This window comes from Papio anubis, chromosome 6 (genome assembly GCF_008728515.1).
Source record: "Papio anubis isolate 15944 chromosome 6, Panubis1.0, whole genome shotgun sequence".
Lineage (NCBI taxonomy): Eukaryota > Metazoa > Chordata > Mammalia > Primates > Cercopithecidae > Papio > Papio anubis.
The window spans coordinates 82653247-82675962 of NC_044981.1; the positions used below are offsets into that span (position 1 = coordinate 82653247).

At 38.2% G+C, this 22716-nt stretch overlaps 1 protein-coding gene across 4 annotated transcripts in view; it reads left to right on the plus strand.

Moving 5' to 3' along the window:
- The first annotated feature begins 257 nt into the window (after window positions 1-257).
- Window positions 258-22716, plus strand: part of CFAP206 (cilia and flagella associated protein 206) — a 54843-nt gene continuing 32384 nt past the window's right edge. The window contains exons 1-10 of one of the 4 annotated variants that reach the window (XM_009205628.2): window positions 258-370; window positions 2066-2174; window positions 2819-2902; window positions 6040-6130; window positions 7955-8143; window positions 8943-9101; window positions 10479-10687; window positions 18511-18630; window positions 19761-19959; window positions 22165-22305. In XM_009205628.2, the coding sequence (XP_009203892.2) occupies window positions 264-370; window positions 2066-2174; window positions 2819-2902; window positions 6040-6130; window positions 7955-8143; window positions 8943-9101; window positions 10479-10687; window positions 18511-18630; window positions 19761-19959; window positions 22165-22305 (1408 nt within the window). In that variant the 5' untranslated portion in view covers window positions 258-263. Of the gene's footprint in view, window positions 408-2061; window positions 2175-2818; window positions 2903-6039; window positions 6131-7954; window positions 8144-8942; window positions 9102-10478; window positions 10688-18510; window positions 18631-19760; window positions 19960-22164; window positions 22306-22716 lie in introns of all 4 variants that reach the window. The other 3 variants (XM_003897880.3, XM_009205630.3, XM_009205631.2) reach the window with 3 other exon arrangements.

Consider the following 22716-nt stretch of genomic DNA (forward strand, 5'->3'; position numbering starts at 1 on the left):
CCCAGCCTCTCCAACTGGCTCCTCCCTCTCCCCGACCCCGCTTTCAAAGCCGCCCCATCGTTCCCACGCTAGCAAGTTAATGTCCTTATTTACGAGAACTTGTGTTTCACAGTCTTAACCACGGAGGTTAAGATGTCTCTGCCTGGAATTGCTTTGTTTTTAAAGTTTTTCCAGCCCATCTTTCGCGGAAAAGACCCTCAAAGTGGGACCCAGCCCCGCCCCCACCTGGCCCCACCCCCTCTGGTCCGGAGTCTTCCATCTCCATGGTTACGCGGCGGTTGCTGCGAGAGCCCAACTGCCCTGACGGTCGCGGTGAGGGCCCCAGGACAGAAGCAGACAGACACGGCTCCTGCTGTCGATTCCGATCCAGGTCAGCCTACTCGGGGCTCCGCGCCCTTGACCCGGAGGTGTGTCCCGCCAGGCGGCGAGCGTGGGGCAGCTGGCGGAGCCCGAGCGGCTGGAGGACCGCGTCCTTCCTATTCGAGACTTAGCTCTCAGTCTCGATCCTAATTTAGGCTGCGCCGCCGCTGAGCTGGAACAGCGGTCCATTCCCGCCGGAGGCGCCCAGGGCTGCAGGGCGGCCCTCTAGCCACTGCGGGGGTGCCTGAGGCCTTCCGCCTCTGTTCCACTCCACTGGCTACCCCAGAAGCCGGACCTCGGGAGACTTAGTAATTGGTGGGTGGATGCGGGGAAGGTGCTGAGCCGCGTCCCTAGCGACCCGGCAGCGTTGCGCATGCGCACACAGACCCGGAGCGGGACGGACTCTCCCACAGACTGACACTCGCGCATGCGCTGCCTGCGATCCTGGAGTACTGATTCAAAGCTGTTTTAAGCGATTCCCTTATGCCGCGAACTGTTGTAACCACAAAACAGACAGGACTAATTTAGTCCTTACGCCTTTGGAAAGAAGTGAAACAAGTGCCCAAGATCTCACAGCTAGACAGTGGTCGGGTCACGATGGAATCCAAGCAATCTGGTTTCACTGGACAAAATGCCTCGTGCTTCCGTACCCATCCATCGGAAAGCTAATAATGCTGAGGAGTTGGCTTTATCTACCTGATATTGCCTTTGTTATACTCTACATGCCAAGTTCCATTGTGCTCAGTTACTAATATTCAGGAAAATCAGAAAACTCGGTCAAAAGCTGCCACTTTTTCCTTATAGTAAATGGAATTAATAACCAGGAGTTCATTTTTTTCCATGATGCATAACTCTTACGTTTTGGTTTTTGCTTTTGTGTTTTTTATCGACAGTCTGAACTCCATTTTAGATGTGCGGAAAAGATTATTTTAATGATCTGAGCAAGAATTGTTTTCCAAGATTCTAGTACAATTACGAAAGGTTATTTAGTGAATGTGGTGGAATAAGCATTTCCTCTTTCAAGCTGTACTCTTGGGTTTCTCATTAATTTTACCTTCCTCCCCTACAAATACTGCTTAGCCTTTTTTTTTTTTTTTTTTTTTTAGACGCAGTTTCGCTCTTGTTGCCCAGGCTGGAGTGCAATGGCGTGATCTCGGCTCACCGCAACCTCCGCCTCCCGGGTTCAAGCGATTCTCCTGCCTCAGCCTCCAGAGTAGCTGGGATTACAGGCGCCCGCCACCACGCCCGGCTAATTTTGTATTTTAGACGGGGTTTCTCCGTGTTGGTCAGGCTGGTCTCGAACTCCGGACCTCAGCTGATCCGCCTGCCTCGGCCTCCCAAAATGCTGGGATTACAGGCCTGAGGCATCGCGCCCAGCCTGCTTAGCCTTTTTTTTTTTTTTTTTAAATTAAGAATATCATGATAGGAATATATGTTTAGTGACCATAATTTAAATAATTGAAAATGTTAATTATCAGATGTTTCAATTATTTGAAATCCCAATCGTTGTCTGTCTTCAATAAAGTCCTTCATTTTTAAAAATAATGAAAAACAGGAGAGGCCTAGATACTAATAAAAATACTAATAAGCTAATAGATGATATTATGACTCTTTACAAATACAATATTGGAGAAATCAGAAGAGAAAAAAACAAATTTGCATAAACCCACGTTTTTAAAAAAAAATTGTTGTTTTATTTAGCCAGAATGCCTCCAACTCAGGCCGAAAGTGTTATAAGGAGTATTATACGAGAAATAGGACAAGAATGTGCAGCCCATGGAGAGATTGTTTCTGAAACTCTGATTGCTTTTATGGTAAGAAGAAATCTTTTTGTGATTACTACTTTACTAAGAGCTTTTTTAAGATGTGGTGTCCATTTTCCCCTTTAAATTCTGTGAAGCTTTCATAGATGTTTTTCAGCTTAAACATAATGAGATCATCGGACAAGTTAGTGAAAACATTTTAAAAACGTTTATAGAGCATGTGAGTTGTAGATTTACAGAGACTGATTTAGAAGACCTTGATGAGTTTGGAAAACATAAATAATGTTCTCCTGTGTGGGAATTTTTTGGTGTGTATTTTTGTTTGCCGTTGTTAAAAATTACTCATTGCTATGGTTTCTCTGTTCTTGCTTTTGGTTAAGATAACAATACACAATAAAAATACAATAAAATATACCATAGTTTCCCAACTGAAAACCTAGCCATTGCTTTCAACTTATTTCCCCATATAACTTTTCTAGCACCCCATTCAAATTTGATGTTTGTCGCTTCTTTTCTTCAGCCTCTAACAAGGGTACTGATGAGTTCAGTAGTAAGAAAAATAGTTGAAAAACCAACCCCACTGTAATCAGGAGGTAGTTGTTTAAAAAATGGAAACACATTAAACTAATAATATGAAATAAAATTGCTTAATGGATTCTTTCCTACTTAATGGACTTGTTCCTACTTTTTTCCAGGTGAAAGCTGTTGTCCTGGATCCAAGTAATGGCTTTAACATGGATAGAACCCTCATGAAAAGTGATGTGCAGAATCTTGTTAAGGTGATTACCCAACAGTCCTCAAATTTGCAATTACTTATTCTCAGTTGTAAACACAGTATTTGTGTTAGTCATTATTGCCTTCAGCTAAATGAAACAAAAGCCCACAAAATAGTAGTACACATGAGGTATTTTTCTCATAACACAAAGTGTGGAGAGACATAGACCCTTCTTCCTGGCTTCCTGGGGCATGCCATCCTTGCAATATGGTCATCTGATGGTCAAAAGATAGCTACCCTACCTCTAGGTAGAAAGAAGGGGGGAAGGCAAAGGGCAAAATACGTGTGCCAGTTGGGTCTATCACCTTCTCTCCAGAAAATAATAATTTTCCCAGAATCCCTTCCATCTACTTACATTTATTGACCAGAATGATACTGTAAGTGACCTAGGGACATTCACTTCTTTTTTATTTTTTAGATGAATAAATCCCTGCCCCAATCCAAATTGAGGCTCTGTTAGTAAGGAAGGAAGGGCAGGGAAATTGGGCAGGCAGCAGCATCTGCTACAATATTTTAGTGAAACCTTGTTATTAATCTCTTACATTGCAAATATTAACTGGTTTGTCATGCACTGTGAAGTTAAATAGAACTAAATTAATTTGCATTTCTCTAATGCTGAGTGATGTTGAGCATTTTTTTCATGCTTGTTGGCCATTTGTATGTCTTCTTTTGAAAAATGTCTATTCATGGCCTTTGCCCACTTTATAATGGGGTTATTTGTTGTTGTCGAGTTGTTTGAGTTCCTCGTAGATCCTGAATATTAGTCCTTTGTCAGATGCATAGTTTGTACATATTTTCTCCCATTCTGCAGGTTTTCTTTTCACTCTGTTGATTATTCATTTTGATGTGTGGAAGCTTTTTAGTTTATTTAAATCCAATTTGTCTATTTCTGTTGCATTTGCTTTTAAGTAATGAATTCTTTGCATAGGCCAATGTCCAGCCGTAGGTTTTTTTCTGGTATTTTTATAGTTTCAGGTCTTACATTTAAGTCTTTAATCAATCTTGAGTTGTTAATTTTTGTATATGGTGAGACATTGGGATCGGTTTCATTCTTCTACATATGGTAATCCAATTTTCCCAGCACCATTTATTGAATAGGATGTCATTTCTCCAGTGTATGTTTCTGTTGACTTTGTCAAAGATCACCTGACTGCAGGTATGTGGCTTTATGTCTGGATTTTCTATTCTGACAATGAGATACAATCTTACACCAGTTAGAATGTCTTTAAAAAGTCAAAACATAACAGATATTGGGGAGGATGCAGAGAAAAGATGGTATAAAACTTGTTCTTAGCAATAAGGGAAGTGATTATGACAGTCAGAAATGTTATTGGAAAGCTGTGGAAGAGAATCAAGGAAGGGCAGAAAATAAGTTGTTCTCCTTGTCAGGACCCAGGAAGACTTCTCCATTCCCCTCAAGCTCCAACTCAACTACGTTGGAAAGAATCAAGCCAATATACTTTTAATATGACAGGTACATAAACTAACAACGTATAATTCAAGTGACAATATTTTTCTCAACTAAAAATCATGTGGATGAGCTATTTTTTTAAAGTGTGCATTTTAAAACAGTACTTCTCTATGTGGAAGGATCCAGGTGCACAGGCTTCTGCAAAGACACAGTGTCCAGTCCTCAGTCTTGCATTCTCCCCTCCCTCCTCCCAGGAAAGCAGGGCTGGTGCTCAGGGAGACAGGTTGAGAGTGAGCTGCCAAGTGCCTGCCAGCTGCAGTATATTCAGCCTACAGGGTGAGCAGTGAAGGAAGTGGGGGAGGGAGGTGATGAGTAGAGATGAGAGAAGGAAAGAAAAACTGAGGTTGATATTCAATCTAAAGAGGCAAGGCAGAGAAGGGAAATGAGCCATCCATGTGGGGGCTCATGGGAGAAAACAGACCAGGAGAAGAAATAGCAGGGGTAGAACTAGAGAAATTTTGTGAAGAGAGGGGTGGTAGTTACAGCAGCTTTTAAATTTAAATTTTATTTAATTTAATTTTATTTTTTGAGATGGAGTCTCACTCTGTCTCCCAAGCTGGAGTGTAGTGGCACGATCTCGCTTCATTGCCATGTCCACCTCCCAGGTTCTCAAGCAATTCTCCTGTCTCAGCCTCCCGAGTAGCTGGGACTACAGGTGTGCGCCACCACGCCCAGCTAATTTTTGTATTTTTAGTAGAGACGGGGTTTCATCATGTTAACCAGGCTGGTCTCGAACTCCCGACCTCAGGTGATCTGCCCACCTCAGCCTCCCAAAGTGCTGGGATTACAGGTGTGAGCCACCGTGCTGGCTGCAGCAGCTTTTTATAAAATAAACTTAGCAGTGTTGTTCAAGGCACAAATAAATAGTAACGAGGAAATCTAGAAGAGTTTTAGACTGGAATATAAGCTTTGTGGAACATTTACCCACATTTAGACTGCCCAAACTAACCAAAACATCAGGTTTCTTGCCTTCAACTAGACTACTAGCCACCCGGGCATAATAATTATTGGTTAACTCAAGGGAAATGACTTATTGCTTAACAAAAGTTATTGGTAGTAAAGATATGGAATCAACCTAAGTGTCCATCAACAGATGATTGGATAAAGAAAATGTATATACACATACACACAATGGAATACTATGAGCCATAAAAAATGATGAAATCATGTCTTGTGGCAACATGGATGGAACTGGAGGCTACTATCTTAAGTGAAATAACTTAGAAACAGAAAGTAAAATACCACATGTTCTCACTTACAAGTGGGAGCTAAATAATATGTACACAGGGACATAGAGAGTGAAGCAGTAGACATTGGAGACTTGGGAGGGTGAGAGGGGAGTGAGGAATGAGAAATCACTTAATGGGTACAGTGTCCACTATTCAGGTGTTAGCTACCCTAAAAGCCCAGGCTTCACCACTACACACAATATATCCATGTAACAAAATGACACTTGTACCCCCTAAATCTATAAAAATAAAAAAAGTTATTGGTTAAATAAACTATAAAGTCTGAAGTCTTCAAGGAGAAAAAATAATAATAAAAGGGGTTATTGGTGAATAAATATCAGGAACCACTGCTTTTCCCTTTATTTTTGAAAATAACTTTAGGAAATACTTACTTGTCTCAGAAACTATAACTAGAAGTATTCATGGGCTATTCTTTTCTAGCTTTGTATGACTCGGCTATTGGATACTAAAAATCCATCCCTGGACACTATTAAGATGCAAGTCTACTTTGATATGAATTATACAAATCGAGGTAACATATACTACCTATTTTTATACTTAAATTTCGTATTGTATTTCAGCTAAGAAGGGCTTCATTTGGCTGACAATGAATTTAATTGTTTAATCAATTTAACAATTTAATTTTTGGCAACCTTTTGAAATGTTTTTCAACTTTGAGGACTATAACAATGTTAGAAATGCTAAATGAAAAAAAAAACCGTTGGCCTTTGTGAGGGTTAAAAGCGAATTCCAATTATTATGCTCATAATTATTGTTTCCAAGTCTGTTGTCTTTTAACCTTTATGGCACTAATACATAATAATTAGGAATTCGAACAACCAGCCCATTGAAGTTAAAAGTTTTTAATTTGTAGATTTCCCTGTTCCTGGTTTATGTTATTTTTTCATAATAATTACCTAAATTATATAACTATTCAAAAATGAAATGAATGATGGGGAGTTTAGAAAGCTTTTCAATATGTAACTTTTTTTTCTTTTCAGACAGAGTCTTGCTCTGTCACCCAGGCGGGAGTATAGTGGCACGTTCCACAGATCACTACAACCTCTGACTCTCGGGTTGAAGCAATTCTCCCACCTCAACCTCCCGAGTAGCTGGGACTATAGGCGTGTGCCACCTTGCCCAGCTAATTTTTGTATTCTTAGTAGAGACGGGATTTTGCCATGCTGCCCAGGCTGGTGTTGAACTCCAGGCCTAAGCCTGGAGTTCTGTCCGCACCTTGGACTCCCAAAGTGCTGGGATTATGAGTGTGAGCCACCACGCCCAGCTCATTATGTAAATAATTTAATGCATACATCAAACACAAGTTGGAAACAAAAGAAAAAGGAAAATGTAATTCTCTATGGACCGCCTCTGCCCCTGCTGTATAAAACAAATCTATTTCTCTATGGACTACCTCTACCTCTACTATATAGTACAATCATTATTAACAATTTGATGATTTTTCTCTTTATTAGTTTCAGTTATGCTACCTATGTAAAAGTATGTATCTTGCATTTTTGCTTAATAGGGAAATTTTAAAGCAATAAAATAGTCATAGAATTGATAAAATTTAACCTATACATTTTTACATTTGTTATTTAAACATATTTTTAATTTGCAAAGTTCTCAGTTGGTTTTGTGGCAAGAGTATAGGTATAAACTGTGTGTGGTGGATATGTTAATTATTGCCCTTGTAATGGTAATATGGGTTGTCTTACAGAGTCTTTGCAAGAACTGTACTTGCAACAACTCAGTGAACAGTGTCCTGTCAAAGTTAAGCCTATCCCTCAGCATATCACAGGAGGAATGAGGAGGGATACAGTTCTCGATGCAACATCGTATTATCAATAATGCTTTTCAGAGGAAATTTATCTAGAACTGAAATAAAAATACACGTAACCGAAAGGAACATATATACTACATATATATTTCTGCTACTATATACGCTTATGTATAGTATACGACATGTGCTTACATATAGCATAAATATATAATATGTATATATTTATATTTTCATATAGTATTGTATATATGTTGTAGAAATGGCCTTCTTTATTTTCTGCTTAATTGGGAGGTTTTAACCTTTTCTGAAATTTACTGTTTAGTTTGGCTGTTTAAAGTCTTAGGTGTTTTGACAAAGTATTCCATTTAAGTCACTGTCATAAATCTTTCCTACTGGATTTTTGTCTTGAGGCTACTTGCTGGCTACTGTTTTTTATTTCATTACTACAGCTTAAGAAATTGCTTGTTTTCCTGAAGTAGAATTGCCATATCCAATCCCAGTTTTTCTCTAGTTCTTATGTAAGAAGAATTCTAAAAATCAAATATATAGAACATTGTTATTTGGCAATTTTAGTGGAATTTCTTGAAGAACATCACCGGGTCCTAGAGTCTAGATTAGGCTCTGTTACCAGAGAAATTACAGATAACAGAGCATGTGCTAAAGAAGAATTGGAAAGCCTGTACCGGAAGATTATCAGCTATGTGTTACTCCGCTCTGGCCTTGGATCCCCTACAGACATCAAGACTGTCAGAGAGGTAACAGGTAAAAAGTATAACCAATTTCCATTTCATAAGTGAAAATATATGATCATTGTATTTTATAAAATATGTTAAATTAGAGGTGTTAAAAATTGAAGTTTCCTTTTTATCTGAAAAAAAAAAAATCAGCACGAATGAGTTAAAACGTACCCACTCTCCTTTTACACTGTGTGTCCGTTCTGAAACTCAAGTAGCACCTCTAGAAAGTGAAATATTGCTAATTTTCCTAGAGCTGCACATATCTAGGGACCTATTACACCTCATTAGAGAGACATTGATAGTAGGATTGAGGGTACCAGGCTGATTGAGTAAATGGAAAAGCTGGAAAGGGATATTTCATATTGATGAAAAGAATTGAGTCTGTCATTTAAAATGGATGATGGAAAGGGGCACTGTTTATCCTTAGGAAATCTTTGCCCTCTTTCATCCTTCAAAATGAGGAACAGGAAAAATGTCTAGCTCTCCTATGGCCTTCCTCCATAATTATTTTAAAGCATCCATTTTTCAGCTCAGATCCCTAATTAGAAAGCTCGTTTTCATGCCCGTTGCCAAACAGTTACTGCTGGATGCGCTTAATTATTAAAAATGGACATGAGGCAATGGCATAACTCTCAGTAATCCAGCTTTGATGTGTGCTACATTTTATTATGTATTCTGTAACCAGGTATCAGTAATTTAAAGAATCATGTAAGTAACTCAGACTCTTAACTTGCTGCTAAAGAAAAAAACTTATTTAACTTCTGATATCTTTATTCTATCATTTTGTTTTCCTTTTTTTTTTTTTTTTTTCTGGTTTATTTTAGCTGCTCTACAGAGCATTTTTCCTCAGGCTGAGCTTGGGACGTTTCTAACTCTGTCTAAGAAGGACAAAGAACGCCAGCTGAAAGAACTCACCATGATTGTTACTGGAATTCGTTTATTTAACAGAGACTGTGGAAAAGGCGGAGAAGGCATTGATGATTGTAGGTATATCATTAGGTTAATGCTAAAGGTCATGTATGTTTAAAATTTAAGTTGCACAGTGAGGAAAATAATAAACAACACACCAGGGGCATTCTTAAATTTAAGATTTGCATTTTTTAACTGTTTCCTGAAGAATAACTACTGTTTATAATGTATAGTGATTTTTACTTTTGCTGGGGCAAGACTTTACATTTTATGTACCATGAAGCTAGTAGGAGAAAGTGAATCAGTGAAAGCGACGAAGGGCCCTGCTCAAAGCTAACCTCCCTGTTCAGCGGGGCTTTGTGTTCATTACTGCAAGTCAGTAACCAAAAGGGAGTACAATTTAGTTATTTAAAAAATAAAAATCTTCCTGAAAACAGTTCCTGGTGCAGTTAATGGAATGAAAAGATCCACAAAGAGATATTTAAAATCTCTAAATTCGGGGGCATCTGCTTTGTGGTTATATACTTAATGCATTCTTTATAAGTTTGAAAGTACTTATGAAATATTTAATGAAGTATCTACCAGTAGAAGTAACTTCCTTATGAAATTTGGTACTCCTGTATGTCCACCGATAAGGTGTTAGTGTCTTTCACTAAATCGCTAATCTAGAATAAAAGGGTAATTTTTTTCTAGTTTAAAACCTGTTCTAAAAAGTCAAATTTCCATTTTCATAAATGACCCTCCCTTGCTAGACTATTCTGTCATTTTTCACCATCCAGATGAGTTTCTTAACAAACATTCCTTTTTTTTTTTAAATAACTAGAAGACATACAAAAGGAAGGGTCAGTGGCTCTTCTGGAAGCACATGGTTAACAACACATAATACCAAACTCTGCCTATTCTCTAAACTCTTCTATATTTAGTGGCAAAAGCTGACCTACTATAACTGGGTTATTCTGATAATATCTTTTGTTTGAACTTGTTTGTTTTAGGTTTTTTTTTTTTTTTTTTTTTTTTTTTGGGTTTTTTTTTTTTTTTTTTGATTTGTTTGTGATTTGGCGGTCTTGGCTCACTGCAACTTCCCCCTCCCGGGTTCAAGTGATTCTCCTGTGCTGAGATTACAGGCGCGCGGCACCACACCCGCTTAATTTTTGTATTTTTAGTAGACACGGGGTTTCACCATGTTGGCCAGGATGGTCTCAATCTCTTGACCTCATGATCCGCCCGCCTCAGCCTCCCAAGGTGCTGGGATTACAGGCGTGAGCCACCACCCCCAGCCTAGATTCTTTTCTTTATGTGGTCGGAACCATGAAACACATGCCTCATTATTACTAATTTGATTGGGGAAAAAACCCTAACTTAATGCTTAAAATGTAACTACTTTCTAGGCTTCTTCTCCTTAATTGTTTTTAGTCTCCTTTATGACTGCCTTTTTATACTCTTACAAACAGTGCCAGCTGTTCTCCATGTAGCAATCCCAGCCACCATGCAGCATATTGATTACCAGCTTGAGACTGCCCGGAGCCAGGTATACCGCTACACAGCCATCCTTGAGAAGGCAGCCAACGACCCACACATGAGAGCTGAACTTCAGCCATATATGTTAAAAGAAGCGCTCTATAATATACGACAATATGAGGTCTTCCTTCAGATCATTTTGGTGAGTTAAGTTCATAAGATATAGGTATCTTTTTCCGTATAACGCAATCTCTTTATATAAGGCCACATCAGGTAGAACCAGGTCACTAATTAAGGAGACAACCTCAATAACTGCTCGGTTTATATTGCTTTGGTAGGGTTAGGAATCAAAATAGAAATAGAAGAGTTGGGTTTTGATTTTAATGAAAATCTTTTGGTAGAAATTGAATTTGTATTTTTTCATTGGTACTTCATAATATGATTGTTAGCATACTGTAGTTAAACAATGGTGTGTATGTAAGTAATACTATGTTTATTTTAGTTCAGAGCAAGTAGCTAACATTGTTTGGCAGGTGGTTGCCTTTCAAATAATTTTTGTGTAATTATTTGTTCTCACTGTAACTGGTAGAAAGGATTTTTTTTAAAGGTTTTTTGTAGGCCAGGCACAGTGGCTCATGTCTGCAATCTTGGCACTTTGGGAGGCAAAGGTGGGCAGATCGCTTGAGCCCAAGAGTTCAAAACCAGCCCGGCCAACATGGCAAAACGCTGTCTCTACAAAAAGTACGAAAATTAGCCGGGCACCGTGACATGTGCCTGTATTCTCAGCTGCTGAAGAGGCTGAGGTGGGAGGATCACTTGAGCCTGGGGGGCAGAGGTTGCAGTGAGGCCAAGATCACACCACTGCACTCTGGCATGGGTGACAGAGGGAGATCCTGCCCCTGACTCAAAAAAACTTAAAAAAAAAAAAAAATAGAGAGTGGGGTCTTGCTATGTTGCCCAGGCTAGTCTCGAACATCTGGCCTCAAGCAATCCTCCTGCCTCGGCTTCCCAAAGTGCTGGGGTAACAGGCATAAGCCACCACACCTAGCCAGATAAGATTTTTATATCTGGTGTTTCTAGATCTAATGAACAAGCCACACAGTATCCCTAGAGAGTTGGAAAATATGGTAAAGTGGTGGTTATAACCTTTTTAAAAAGTAGCAGTGCCCTTTCTGTCAGATAGAAACTTACTCAGAATCTTACAAATATAAAACAGATATCTACATAAAGGGATTGGAGGACCTTTTCACTAAGGGATATCCCCATGACACTCTAGGGTTGTAAGGAAGACAGTCTGTTAATTACTGCATGATGCCAAGTTATGTTCCCACTCATCACCATTTACTTTTACACAACCTCTGTTTTCCAGTAACTATGAGATTCTCGGTTAATGGAACTGTCTTTTGTATGAGTGAATGCTAATTTCTTGAGGGGTAGAATAGGATGTATTCTGACCACCTCTTCTTTTTAACTTGTATTTTAATGACTTGGTACTACTATTGGATGCACTTGGTCTGTCCTCTCTCCTTACCTAGCTGTCCGGATGACATGACTTCATTCAGACTAGGGGTTGTCCTCACAACTAGCCTATCTAATTGTCTTCAGAAGGAGGATCCTAGCTGGGAGGCTGAGGTTAGAGAACTGCTTGAAGCCAGGAATTCAAGACCAGCCTGGGCAACATTACGAGACCCTGTCTCTACAAAAAATAAAATTAGCCAAGCGTAGTACTAATGGTACTAACTTATAATCCCAGTTACTCAGGAGGCTGAAGTAGGAAAATTGCTTGAGCCCAGGAGTTTGAGGATACAGTAAGCTTTGGCTATGCCACTGCGCTCCAGCTTGAGTAGCCAAGGAAGACCCCATCTCTAAAAAGAATAAATATATAAATAATAATAAAAACCAAGTCACTCTCTTGGGGTAGATATTTCCCTTTACATTACCTTGTGGCTATCAGCCTTATGTTAACTAGTCAGCTACTAAGGGGATTTTTTAATCAGTTTATTTTGAAGTGCATGTGAGTTCACAGGAGTAGAACTTTGCATTCACATTTGTCACCTGCATTCAAAGGCGATACTATAAGAAAGAACCTTGGGAAACTGCCACACAACTGTAAAGATGTTGCAGAAGATGTCATTCATTATATAGAATCTTCTCATAGCTTTCAATCATGAATCCACCAACTGTCTTAAATTCTTATTGGCTTTCTACTTCTCACAGCTAGAGAGGGACAGTGAGTAAAGTGTAGAAGTGATGAGTGTGGGCTTTGCAACCAGACTACATGCATTCTAATCATGACTTTGCCAATTACTAAATCTGTGTCCCTAAGGAAGCTGCTTAACTTCCCTGTGCCTTGGTTTCCATATCTGTAAAATGGGGTTATTCATAGTCTTCACCATGTAAATAAGGCAGCATAGCGCCTGGTGCAAAGGCTCAATAAAGTGATGATGATGTTGTTTATGATTATCATCATCATCGTTAGGGTGTTAGCTGAACAGCTGTGATTTCATTTGTCTAGTGGAACAGCTGAAGAGCTTTTATTTTTCCATACAGTATCTCATTTCCAAGCTCCTTGCTGCTCATGTTGGTGAAAAAGTTAATTTTCTTATCCAAGCGCTCTTTATGGCCATTTTGTGCTGACTTTAGTCAGGATCAGGATGAGTTTTCTTAACTTTCTGATTCTTTGCTCAAAGAGTCTTTTTTGTTTTGTTTTGTTTTTAAACTATTCAATCCTTCCCTATCAGTCTTAGTGACAATTAAGGTTGATTATTATGAAATGGATATTGGTTTAATCAGTATTATCTCTAGATTATAAACTGCATGAATTTAAAATTAGCCAAGATTTTTCCTATATTAAAATCTATGAATATTCTTTTTAAAGTCACATTATTTGAACAGATACTAATTAAAAATTTTAAAGTAGCAGTTTTGATTTTTAAAAATTCTCTCCTCAAAGTTTCAGTTTATGTGAACATTTAAAAAATCCAATATGGGCCGAGTGCGGTGGCTCATGCCTGTAATCCCAGCACTTTGGGAGGCTGAGGCAGGCGGATCACCTGAGGTCAGAAGTTCGAGACCAGCCTGGCCAACATGGTGAAACCCCGTCTCTACTAAAAATACAAAAGTTAGCTGGGCATGGTTGTGGGTGCCTGTAATCCCAGCTACTCAGGAGGCTGAGGCAGGAGAATCGCTTGAACCCAGGAGACAGAGGTTGCAGTGAGCCAAGATTGTGCCACTGCATTCCAGTCTGGGTGACAGAGTGAGACTCTGTCTCAAAAAAAATATATATATATATATACACACACACACACACACACACACACACACACACACACACATATATATATATAGCCTATGTAAGATAGTGAATTATTTTGTTTTGATCAGGCCTTTATCTGCTGCAGTGAACACACGGAAATATTCTAGAAAAGAAAAGGAAGTGATGATCATAGTTTTGCTGACTCTTTATTGAGAGAATAAAATTCCATCCTCCATGGGCTTTTAAAGTGCAAGGCAGACACCAAAGAGAGAAAGCTGCATGATATTGTGCAAGTAAGAGTTGCATTTGACAGCACATTTGTTAAAACCTGTAAGTCAAGATTTTTGTAGAGTTCTTTCCCCTCAAGCTATTTTTGCAGGGCCCATCCACAGACACACAACACAGGGCTTCTTGATTCTCCTTGATAAAGCAAGTAAAAAAATCAGGTGGAATTTGTGCTTGTTTTATTATATTTTATTTCTGTTGTAATAAGAACATTAAACATCAGAGATTCCATTCTAATTTCTGCTTCTATAAGTTTGACTAGACTTGTTGAAAATTGTCCGTGGAAGAAAGTATGAGGAACTTATAAAAAATGTTTAAAAGGTAGGGGGAAGCGGAAGAAGACAAAGAAACATGCTGGGATCACATGCTTTTGCCAAACATTTGAATGTTATGATAAATTTTTTTTAAGTGATAGCATTTTTAGAGGACTAATATTATAATTAAAAACTCTAGATGGGCTGGGTGTGGTGGCTTGCGGGAGGCCGAGGCGGGCGGATCACCTGAGGTCAGGAGTTCGAGACCAGCCTGGCTAACATGGTGAAACCCCATTTCTACTAAAAATACAAAAAATCAGCCAGGCATGGTGGTGGGAGCCTGTAATCCTAACTACTCAGGAGGCTGAGGCAGGAGAATCGCTTGAACCCGGGAGGCAGAGGTTGCAGTAAGCCAGATCGCACCATTGCACTCCAGGTTGGACAACAAGAGTGAAACTCCATCTCAAAAAAAAAAAAAAAAAAGGTCCGGGTGCAGTGGCTCACGCCTGTAATCCCAGCACTTTGGGAGGCTGAGACGGGTTGATCACGAGGTCAGGAGTTCAAGAGCAGCCCGGTCAAGATGGTGAAACCCCATCTCTACTAAAAATACAAAAAATTAGCCAGGTGCGGTGGCAGGCGCCTGTAATCCCAGCTACTTGGGAGCCTGAGGCAGGAGAATCGCTTGAATTCGGAGAGCGAAGGCTGCAGTGAGCCAAGATTGTGCCACTGCACTCCAGCCTGGGCGACAGAGTGAGACTCTGTCTCAAAAAAAAAAACAAAACAAAAAAAAAAAAAAAAAAAAAAAAAAACTCTGGATGATTGTGAATAAATTCTTTTTAGTAAAATGTAAATAATTTCTAGGATATTATTAGAAAAAAGCAAGAAGCTCTGTGTGCCTACTCTGAATGGATCCTGCAAATATAGCTTGGGGGAGGGGTCTACAGTATTTTTTTTTTCTTTTTGAGACAGGGTCTCGCTCTGTCACCCAGGCTGGAGTGCAATGGCGCGATCTCCGCTCACTGCAAGCTCCGCCTCCCGGGTTCATGCCATTCTCCTGCCTCAGCCTCCCAAGTAGCTGGGATTACAGGCGCCCGCCACCATGCCCGGCTAATTTTTTGTATTTTTAGTAGAGATGGGGTTTCACTGTGTTAGCCAGGAAGGTCTCTTATCTCTTGACCTTGTGATCCCCGCCTTGGCCTCCCAAAGTTCTGGGATTACAGGCGTGAGCCACTGCCCCCCGCCCAGCCTTAGAATATTTTCAATTGTAGGTTTTAATAAGTATAGCATGTCAAATGCCACTTTTACTTTGGAGAACGTGTGCAAATGTATTCCTGTTTCTTGTTGCTGTTGCACAAATCTTAAAAGACTTTAAAGACTGCATTTTCATATTGTTTCCTAAAACAAAACTTAACAAGCAAGGGGAAAAAAACTGTATGAGGGTAGACAAGAGACCTGTCCGATGTAATAGATAATAGTGTATGGAAGAATAAAGCAGGAGGAGGAGTAATGCTTAAACAGCAGTATGGGTAAAATTAAAACAGGATACATATTACATTTATGAATAAAATTTGTTAGTTGTAATAAAATGATAATAGCTGATGTTACTCATGAAGTAATTATTTTTGTCATTTAAAAGAGTCTAGAAAGCATTTAATTAGGTTACATATAGATGTCTGAGGATGCAAATGTACTTTTTTCTCTTCAAATAGATGTCATTCTTTTATGCTATACTGATAAACCCACACCACAACCATTTCTGGTGACATCTGGGGCAACACGGTATAATGGTTAAGAGCTGGGCTGTGGGCTCAGATGGTTTGGGATCCACCATGATGCTACCCCTTATTAGCTGCATCTACTTAGACAATTTACTTACCTTACTGTTCTTTGATTTTCTCACTTGTATTTATCCCTTTTCGTATTTGTAAGTATTTAATGTGGTGCTTAGCATATAGTAAGAATAAATGTAATTCTTTCTTTCTTTTTTTTTGGGGGGGGGACAGAGTTTTGCTCTGTTGCCCAAGCTGGAGTGCAGTGGCTCGATCTTGGCTCACTGCAACTTCTGCCTCCTGAGTTCAAGCTGTTCTCCTGCCTCAGCCTCCTGAGTAGCTGGGACTATAGGCACGTGCCACCACGCCAAGCTAATTTTTTGTATTTTTAGTAGAGATGGGGTTTCACCGTGTTAGCCAGGATGGTCTCGATCTCCTGACCTCATGATACACCTGCCTCAGCCTCCCAAAGTGCTGGGATTATAGGCGCGAGCCACCATGCTCGGCCAAATATAATTATTTCAAATTCAGCGTTTAGCAACTTATTTTCAGACCATGATTGTTGTATCAAATATATTGTTTTTCTCTCAATGTGGTAACTTTTAAGATTTTCTGCATTCTTCAATGTGATTTTTTTTGTTTAATTTTTCATACTTTATTCCTTGATTCCTTGTATCAATAGATTAAGAAAGTAAACGTTTCCCAAGTGTTGATTTATAATGTTTGTGTCACACAAAAAGTTCAGTTTCACAAAGAGTAACATTCAGTGATCTATTTGAATGTAATTTTAATCCTTTTCTTAAACTAAAGGCTTTACAATAAGCTAAATACACACAAACCTGTATATCCTGAACTGCAAAAGCAGTTTCCATAGCCATATATATTTTAATCAAGTACACATTTCCACAATGAACAAGTACTTACAAATATGTTAATAGAATATTATCTGAAATGCTTATCCTGTCATCAACTTTTAAAAATATTCTTGCTACTGAAAGCATTTATTCTGAGAAGATTTAATCTGATGTGGGAACATGAGTTCTCCTAAAACTTAACAGACAGTATTTTATAAGCCTCAGAAGGTTTTAAATCAAAAATGCCTTCTAACAAGCATTCACATGAAACTTAGTTTCTTGAAAAATAATCACTCTTGTTATATGAAGAAAAGAATATTAAGACAAATTATCTTTTAAGACAGATAAAAATTCTTACAAAGAACCGTATTTTTCTTTATCATCTCCTTAGAAGGATCACAAACCAGTTCACTACCTTTAATAACCTTTCAGTTTAGTTGTCTAAAAACTTAAGGATACATGAAGCATTTCTTAGTTATCATAAAGTCAAAGATGTCTTTTAGATCTTGCATAATAAATAGCTACAGTATAGCTTACAATGGCACAAATATAGCTAACATATAAATACTACTTCATCCTTTAGATAGTCAAAAGTCAGAAAGAAATAAATGGTTTACAAGGTACTTTAACTTATTATGTGTGATCATTGAAACCCAACAAGTATTTCAAGTATGCTTATTATATAAAGACAGGTGATTAAAGGCTCAAAGATCACCCTAAAATTGAAGGCATGAAAATAAAAGCTAAAAACTTTGTGTTTTTCCATCTTTCATTTACATAGCTTGATATCTATCAGGACCTTACTATAGAAAATATACAGTTAATGTATGTACTTCCCCCAGATGATAATGAAGTTTCAGAAAGTACAAAAGGTGTCAAGATCCATAGTTTGCTTCATCAAATGGTTTTCAGTTCATTTCAGGTCTGCATTCATAGTAATCAAGCCTTTAACCCTAGCAAACTTCCTTGGGTCCCTTCAAATCAAGAAAACAATATTGTAAACTTGTACTCAACCTTGTCTTCCAATTCACAGTGCCTTGTGAGTCATTTCAATGATGAACTCTATGACAGGGTCTTCAAGAATATCCCCTGACTCAGTACAAGGATTCTGGTCATCCCCTAAACCATATGTCATACATCACAGGTGAGGTATCTCTAGCTTGCCAATCTGCAGTGCCCTGCTGGCTCACTCCTAACAGGTTTTTCTCAATGTGATTTTATTAAATCTTGTTATCAACATAATTATCAGAGGAACCCCTAATTAGTTTTATCATTGAGGAATAGGAAAATAACAGCTATACAAAAATGGATACTTGAGGATCCATTTCTCAAGAATGCAATTATACTTAAATCTAAGAATACCTGTATACATTTAAGAAAAATTATATCCATTGTATTTCAAAAGATTCATCCAACTCACAAATATCTTGGAAGCCCCATACATATGCTGATACTGTTCTAGGTGTTGAGGATCTCACGGAGAATAGACTTCCTGCTGTCATTGAGCCTACTTTCGGAAGATGTGGGGAGCAGGTATGGTCTGAAACACATATGATTTTTATACTAGAATTATAAAAATATTAATGCAAATTATATTGTTTTCACAGTCAGATATAATTACTGGTGCTCAAGAAGTGGAAATGATGACAAAACAGTTAGGAGCCCATCTGGAACAACTAAAAATGACCATAAAATCAAAGACAGCAGTCCCGACATCACAAGTCTTTGTAAGTATTTGTCATAAACTTTGACCTTAAGGTGAATTTCCTTTTGAGCCCTATAATATTGGATCACAAGTCATTATAATTATGTTTAATTTCTAAAAATACAATGTTTTATATAAGTTGATCCTGTTCTTTATGGTTACTTTGCCATAATAGTAAATTATAAGTTGGATGAGAGAATTCCCCTACATAAGCAACTGCTACTAAAGGAACTGCAACTGTATAGTATGATAACCATATCAGTATTGGCTGTGACAACAGAAATAATCATAGTACTGTGGTTGAAAATGTATTCATAGTAGCTGGTCAGAAATTGCCTCCAGTACAGACATGATGTAACTCGTGACCTTTCTGAAAAGACAGATAATAATCACTTTGTTTACCAGGCCTGCACTTAAATACTGGTTTTCTGATTATCTGCACCATTTTATGGACAAACCTGGCAAACCTTATCTGGATAAGGAGGTATAAAATGTATGTGCAGTATTTTATTTATTTATTTATTTATTTATTTATTTGAGACAGAGTCTCGCTTTGTTGCCCAGGCTGGAGTGCAGTGGCACGATCTTGGCTCACTGCAAGCTCCACCTCCCGGGTTCACGCCATTCTCCTGCCTCAGCCTCCCAAGTAGCTGGGGTTACAGTTGCCCACCACCATGCCCAGCTAATTTTTGTATTTTTAGTGGAGATGGGGTTTTGCCATGTTGGCCAGGCTGGTTTGAACTCCTGACCTCAGGTGATCTGCCCACCTTGGCCTCCCAAAATGCTGGGATTACAGGCGTGAGCTACTGTGCGTGGCCCTCTTTTTTTTTCTTAAGACATTTTTCCCTTGGTTTTTTGAGATGAAGAGTCCATAAATCTTTCTTAGGTGATCACATGTGTTTGGCTTTTTAAAGTAAACTAACTTTATAATAATCATACTAAAATAAAATGCTTTGAAATAAAATGCAAATTTACTTTCTCATAATTTATGAGTTAAATTTCTATCTAAAGTCTGCTGTCTAAGTTCGTAAGACTTTTGCTTAGGGAGAATTAACTTCTTTACAAATGACAATTGTATTTATCTTAAAGAGTACAGTGATTTATAATTTTATTACACAGTTGCATTTTGAATTTTTTTTTTCTCTGCCTCAGCCTATCTTCATTGCACTTTCTACTCTGTGGACCAGCTTGCAAGACGAAACTATTGTGGTTGGTGTCCTCAGTAATTTATTCACTCATATTCAGCCGTTCCTGGGTGCTCACGAACTTTACTTTCCTGAGAGAGCAATGCAACGTCATCTTAATGGAGCGACTGTGAAAACTGATGTGTGTAGAATGAAAGAGCACATGGGTAATGAAAATCATCCATTATTTCCTCTTCTTTTTAAAATTACCTCTAGAATAAAGTCACTCTTTTGTTCTAAAAATTTCATATCTTTCTGATAAAGCATTAAACATTTTTCTTGATTATAAAGTACTAATGAGGGCCGGGTGTGGTGGCTCATGCCTGTAATCCCAGCACTTTGGGGGGCTGAGGCGGGTGGATCACCTGAGGCCAGGAGTTCGAAACCAACCTGACCAACATGGCAAAACTCTGTCTCTATTAAAAATACAAAAATTAGCCGGGCATGGTGGCGGGCGCTTGTAATCCCAGCTACCCGGGAGGCTGAGGCACAAGAATTGCTTAAACCCAGTGGGGCAGAGGTTGCAGTGAGCCAAGATTGTGCCATTGCACTCCAGCCTGGGTGACAGAGAGAGGCTCCATCTCAGGGAAGAGAAAAAAAAAAAAAGCACTCATGTTCATGAGAGAAAGTGTGGAAAACAGAAAAAATGTAAACTGAATAACTTACTATCCAGCAATAACCATTCCTAGTGTTATCGTTCATGTTTTGGTTAACAATCATTTTTTGTGCAGATGTATTTCTATTGCAGTCCTAGTAATTTTATTATTGATTTGTTGGAGAAAAGAATATTAATCCTTGCTATTTTGTTGCAAATAAAGCTCCATTTCTTTACAATGTTATTTGTTACATATCTACCTCAGATTCAAGTTGAGAATTTACAAACCAATAAATGTTATCCCTGTAAAATTAATTGAGCTTATTTAGGTCCTTTAGAAGATGCATTGATTCTTACAGAAAAACAATCTTTATCAATAAACTTTTAACCATTTTAGACCCTTCTGTCTTAGCTAAAGACAAGTTAACATTTATGAGGAATGCCAAAAAAGAGCCTGGGACTTGAGATGCTGATGTTGCATAAAAAGAGAGTTTTTTCAGAAAATTAATAATTTATGAATTTTCTTTTCAAATTCTACTTTTTAAAGATGAAAAATAAAAATATAGCAGTGATTTCTTAAACTATTAGAATGCATAAAAACTGAAAACTAAATCAGAAACTAAAAAATATCCTTTCAGTTCAAGTTTTTTATTTCTCATTTCATTTCATTAAAGCAGCATATCTAAGCAAATATTAAATGAAATTGAAAAGTTAAAGTAGCTTCAACAGTGGATATTAAGCTAACCATATTGGCAAGACTGTTTACCTGCAGCTTCTTAGATTTAGATGTGTCATTTTCTACCATACGTCAGAACTTTTTATTCACTACAACACTATTAAATTACTGCTCCAGTGAATTGGTCAAGCCAGTGTTCCAAAAGAATTTCATTTACACCTTCCACATACTGTCATTGTTAGAGGCTTTCAGGCATATCAGGAAAAAAGAGAGAGGATTTATTTTCTATAAATTATGCATTTACTTTTAGTGGTAGCCACAAGATCATTTGTGGTGCCTGCTTTTTGGGTTTAGAACCAGGCATAGAAGTGTACATGGGATTGTGAAAGCTAAGAAACTTTGGGAACCATGTTTTATAAATACGTGGTATTATTTGTGTAAAAATTCATTCAGTTTGCTTATCAAATGTAAATAGGTAAGCTAACCAACAGTAGGAAGAATTTTTAAAAATACAAAGAACAAAAATTACACACCTTGTTATCAAAATCAGTTAACATTTTCTTGACTGTCTTTGCTCAGAACCTTCTCTGTTGTTTCAAGAAGCAATAGTCCTAGTTTATAAGCGTCATATTAAACATATGTTGCCACCTAGCATGTTATTAAGAACAACGCTATATTGAATGAGGTCAATGTATCTCTGTCTGGGTCACATAGCAGCTAGTCTATTCTGCTCAACTCCTTGGGTTATTTACTCTGCAGCAGCAGGAAGCACCACACACTTTCGGAAGTGCCCCAGTCAGCTTTTCTCTCAGCAGCAGAGCATGCTTGTCAGAAATGGCTTCTCCTTTCTGTTCTTCATTCTGGAGCAAAGTCCTACCTCCAAGTTTGCCCCAGAAACTTTACATGCCACTGAGGTCATTTGTACTTCTTTGCTTCAATAGACTTCCTCATAAATCTGGTTTTGTGAATATCAAGTTTTTGCCCATCGGGAAAAGTACAAAGCAATAAAAAGGTAATGTTTAGAATGAGCTCCTGCTGATTTATTTTGGAAATTTAACCTTCTCACTGAATTAAAACTTTTCTTGTTCTCCTTTATTTCAGAAGATAGAGTAAATGTGGCAGATTTCAGAAAACTAGAATGGCTTTTCCCAGAAACAACAGCAAATTTTGATAAACTATTAATTCAATATCGGGGATTTTGTGCTTACACGTTTGCTGCAACAGATGGTCTTCTCCTTCCAGGTATATCATTGGAAATGAGACTGCTCTCCTTTCCCCAATTTTTTCTTTATATGGAGTTCTGTCATTGTCACTTGAATATTCACTTTAAAAACTTTATGAACTCTAATGGTGAACTAACGAAGGATCTACAAAGATGATCCAGACAAAGTCTTCATTTTGGAGGTGCTCTGGTAGACTGACATAAGTAAGAAATTATAAGTGATTAGTAATGGAAAGCATATATGTGTTATGAAATATGGATGCTGTAGTACCATTGAAAGGGGATGACTTATATGGCCAATGAAGAATTCTAGAAATGTTACACGACATTGACTGGATGCAGTGGCTCATGCCTGTAATCCCAGCACTTTGGGAGGCCAAGGCGGGTGGATCACTTGAGGTCAGGGGTTGGAGACCAGCCTGGCCAACATG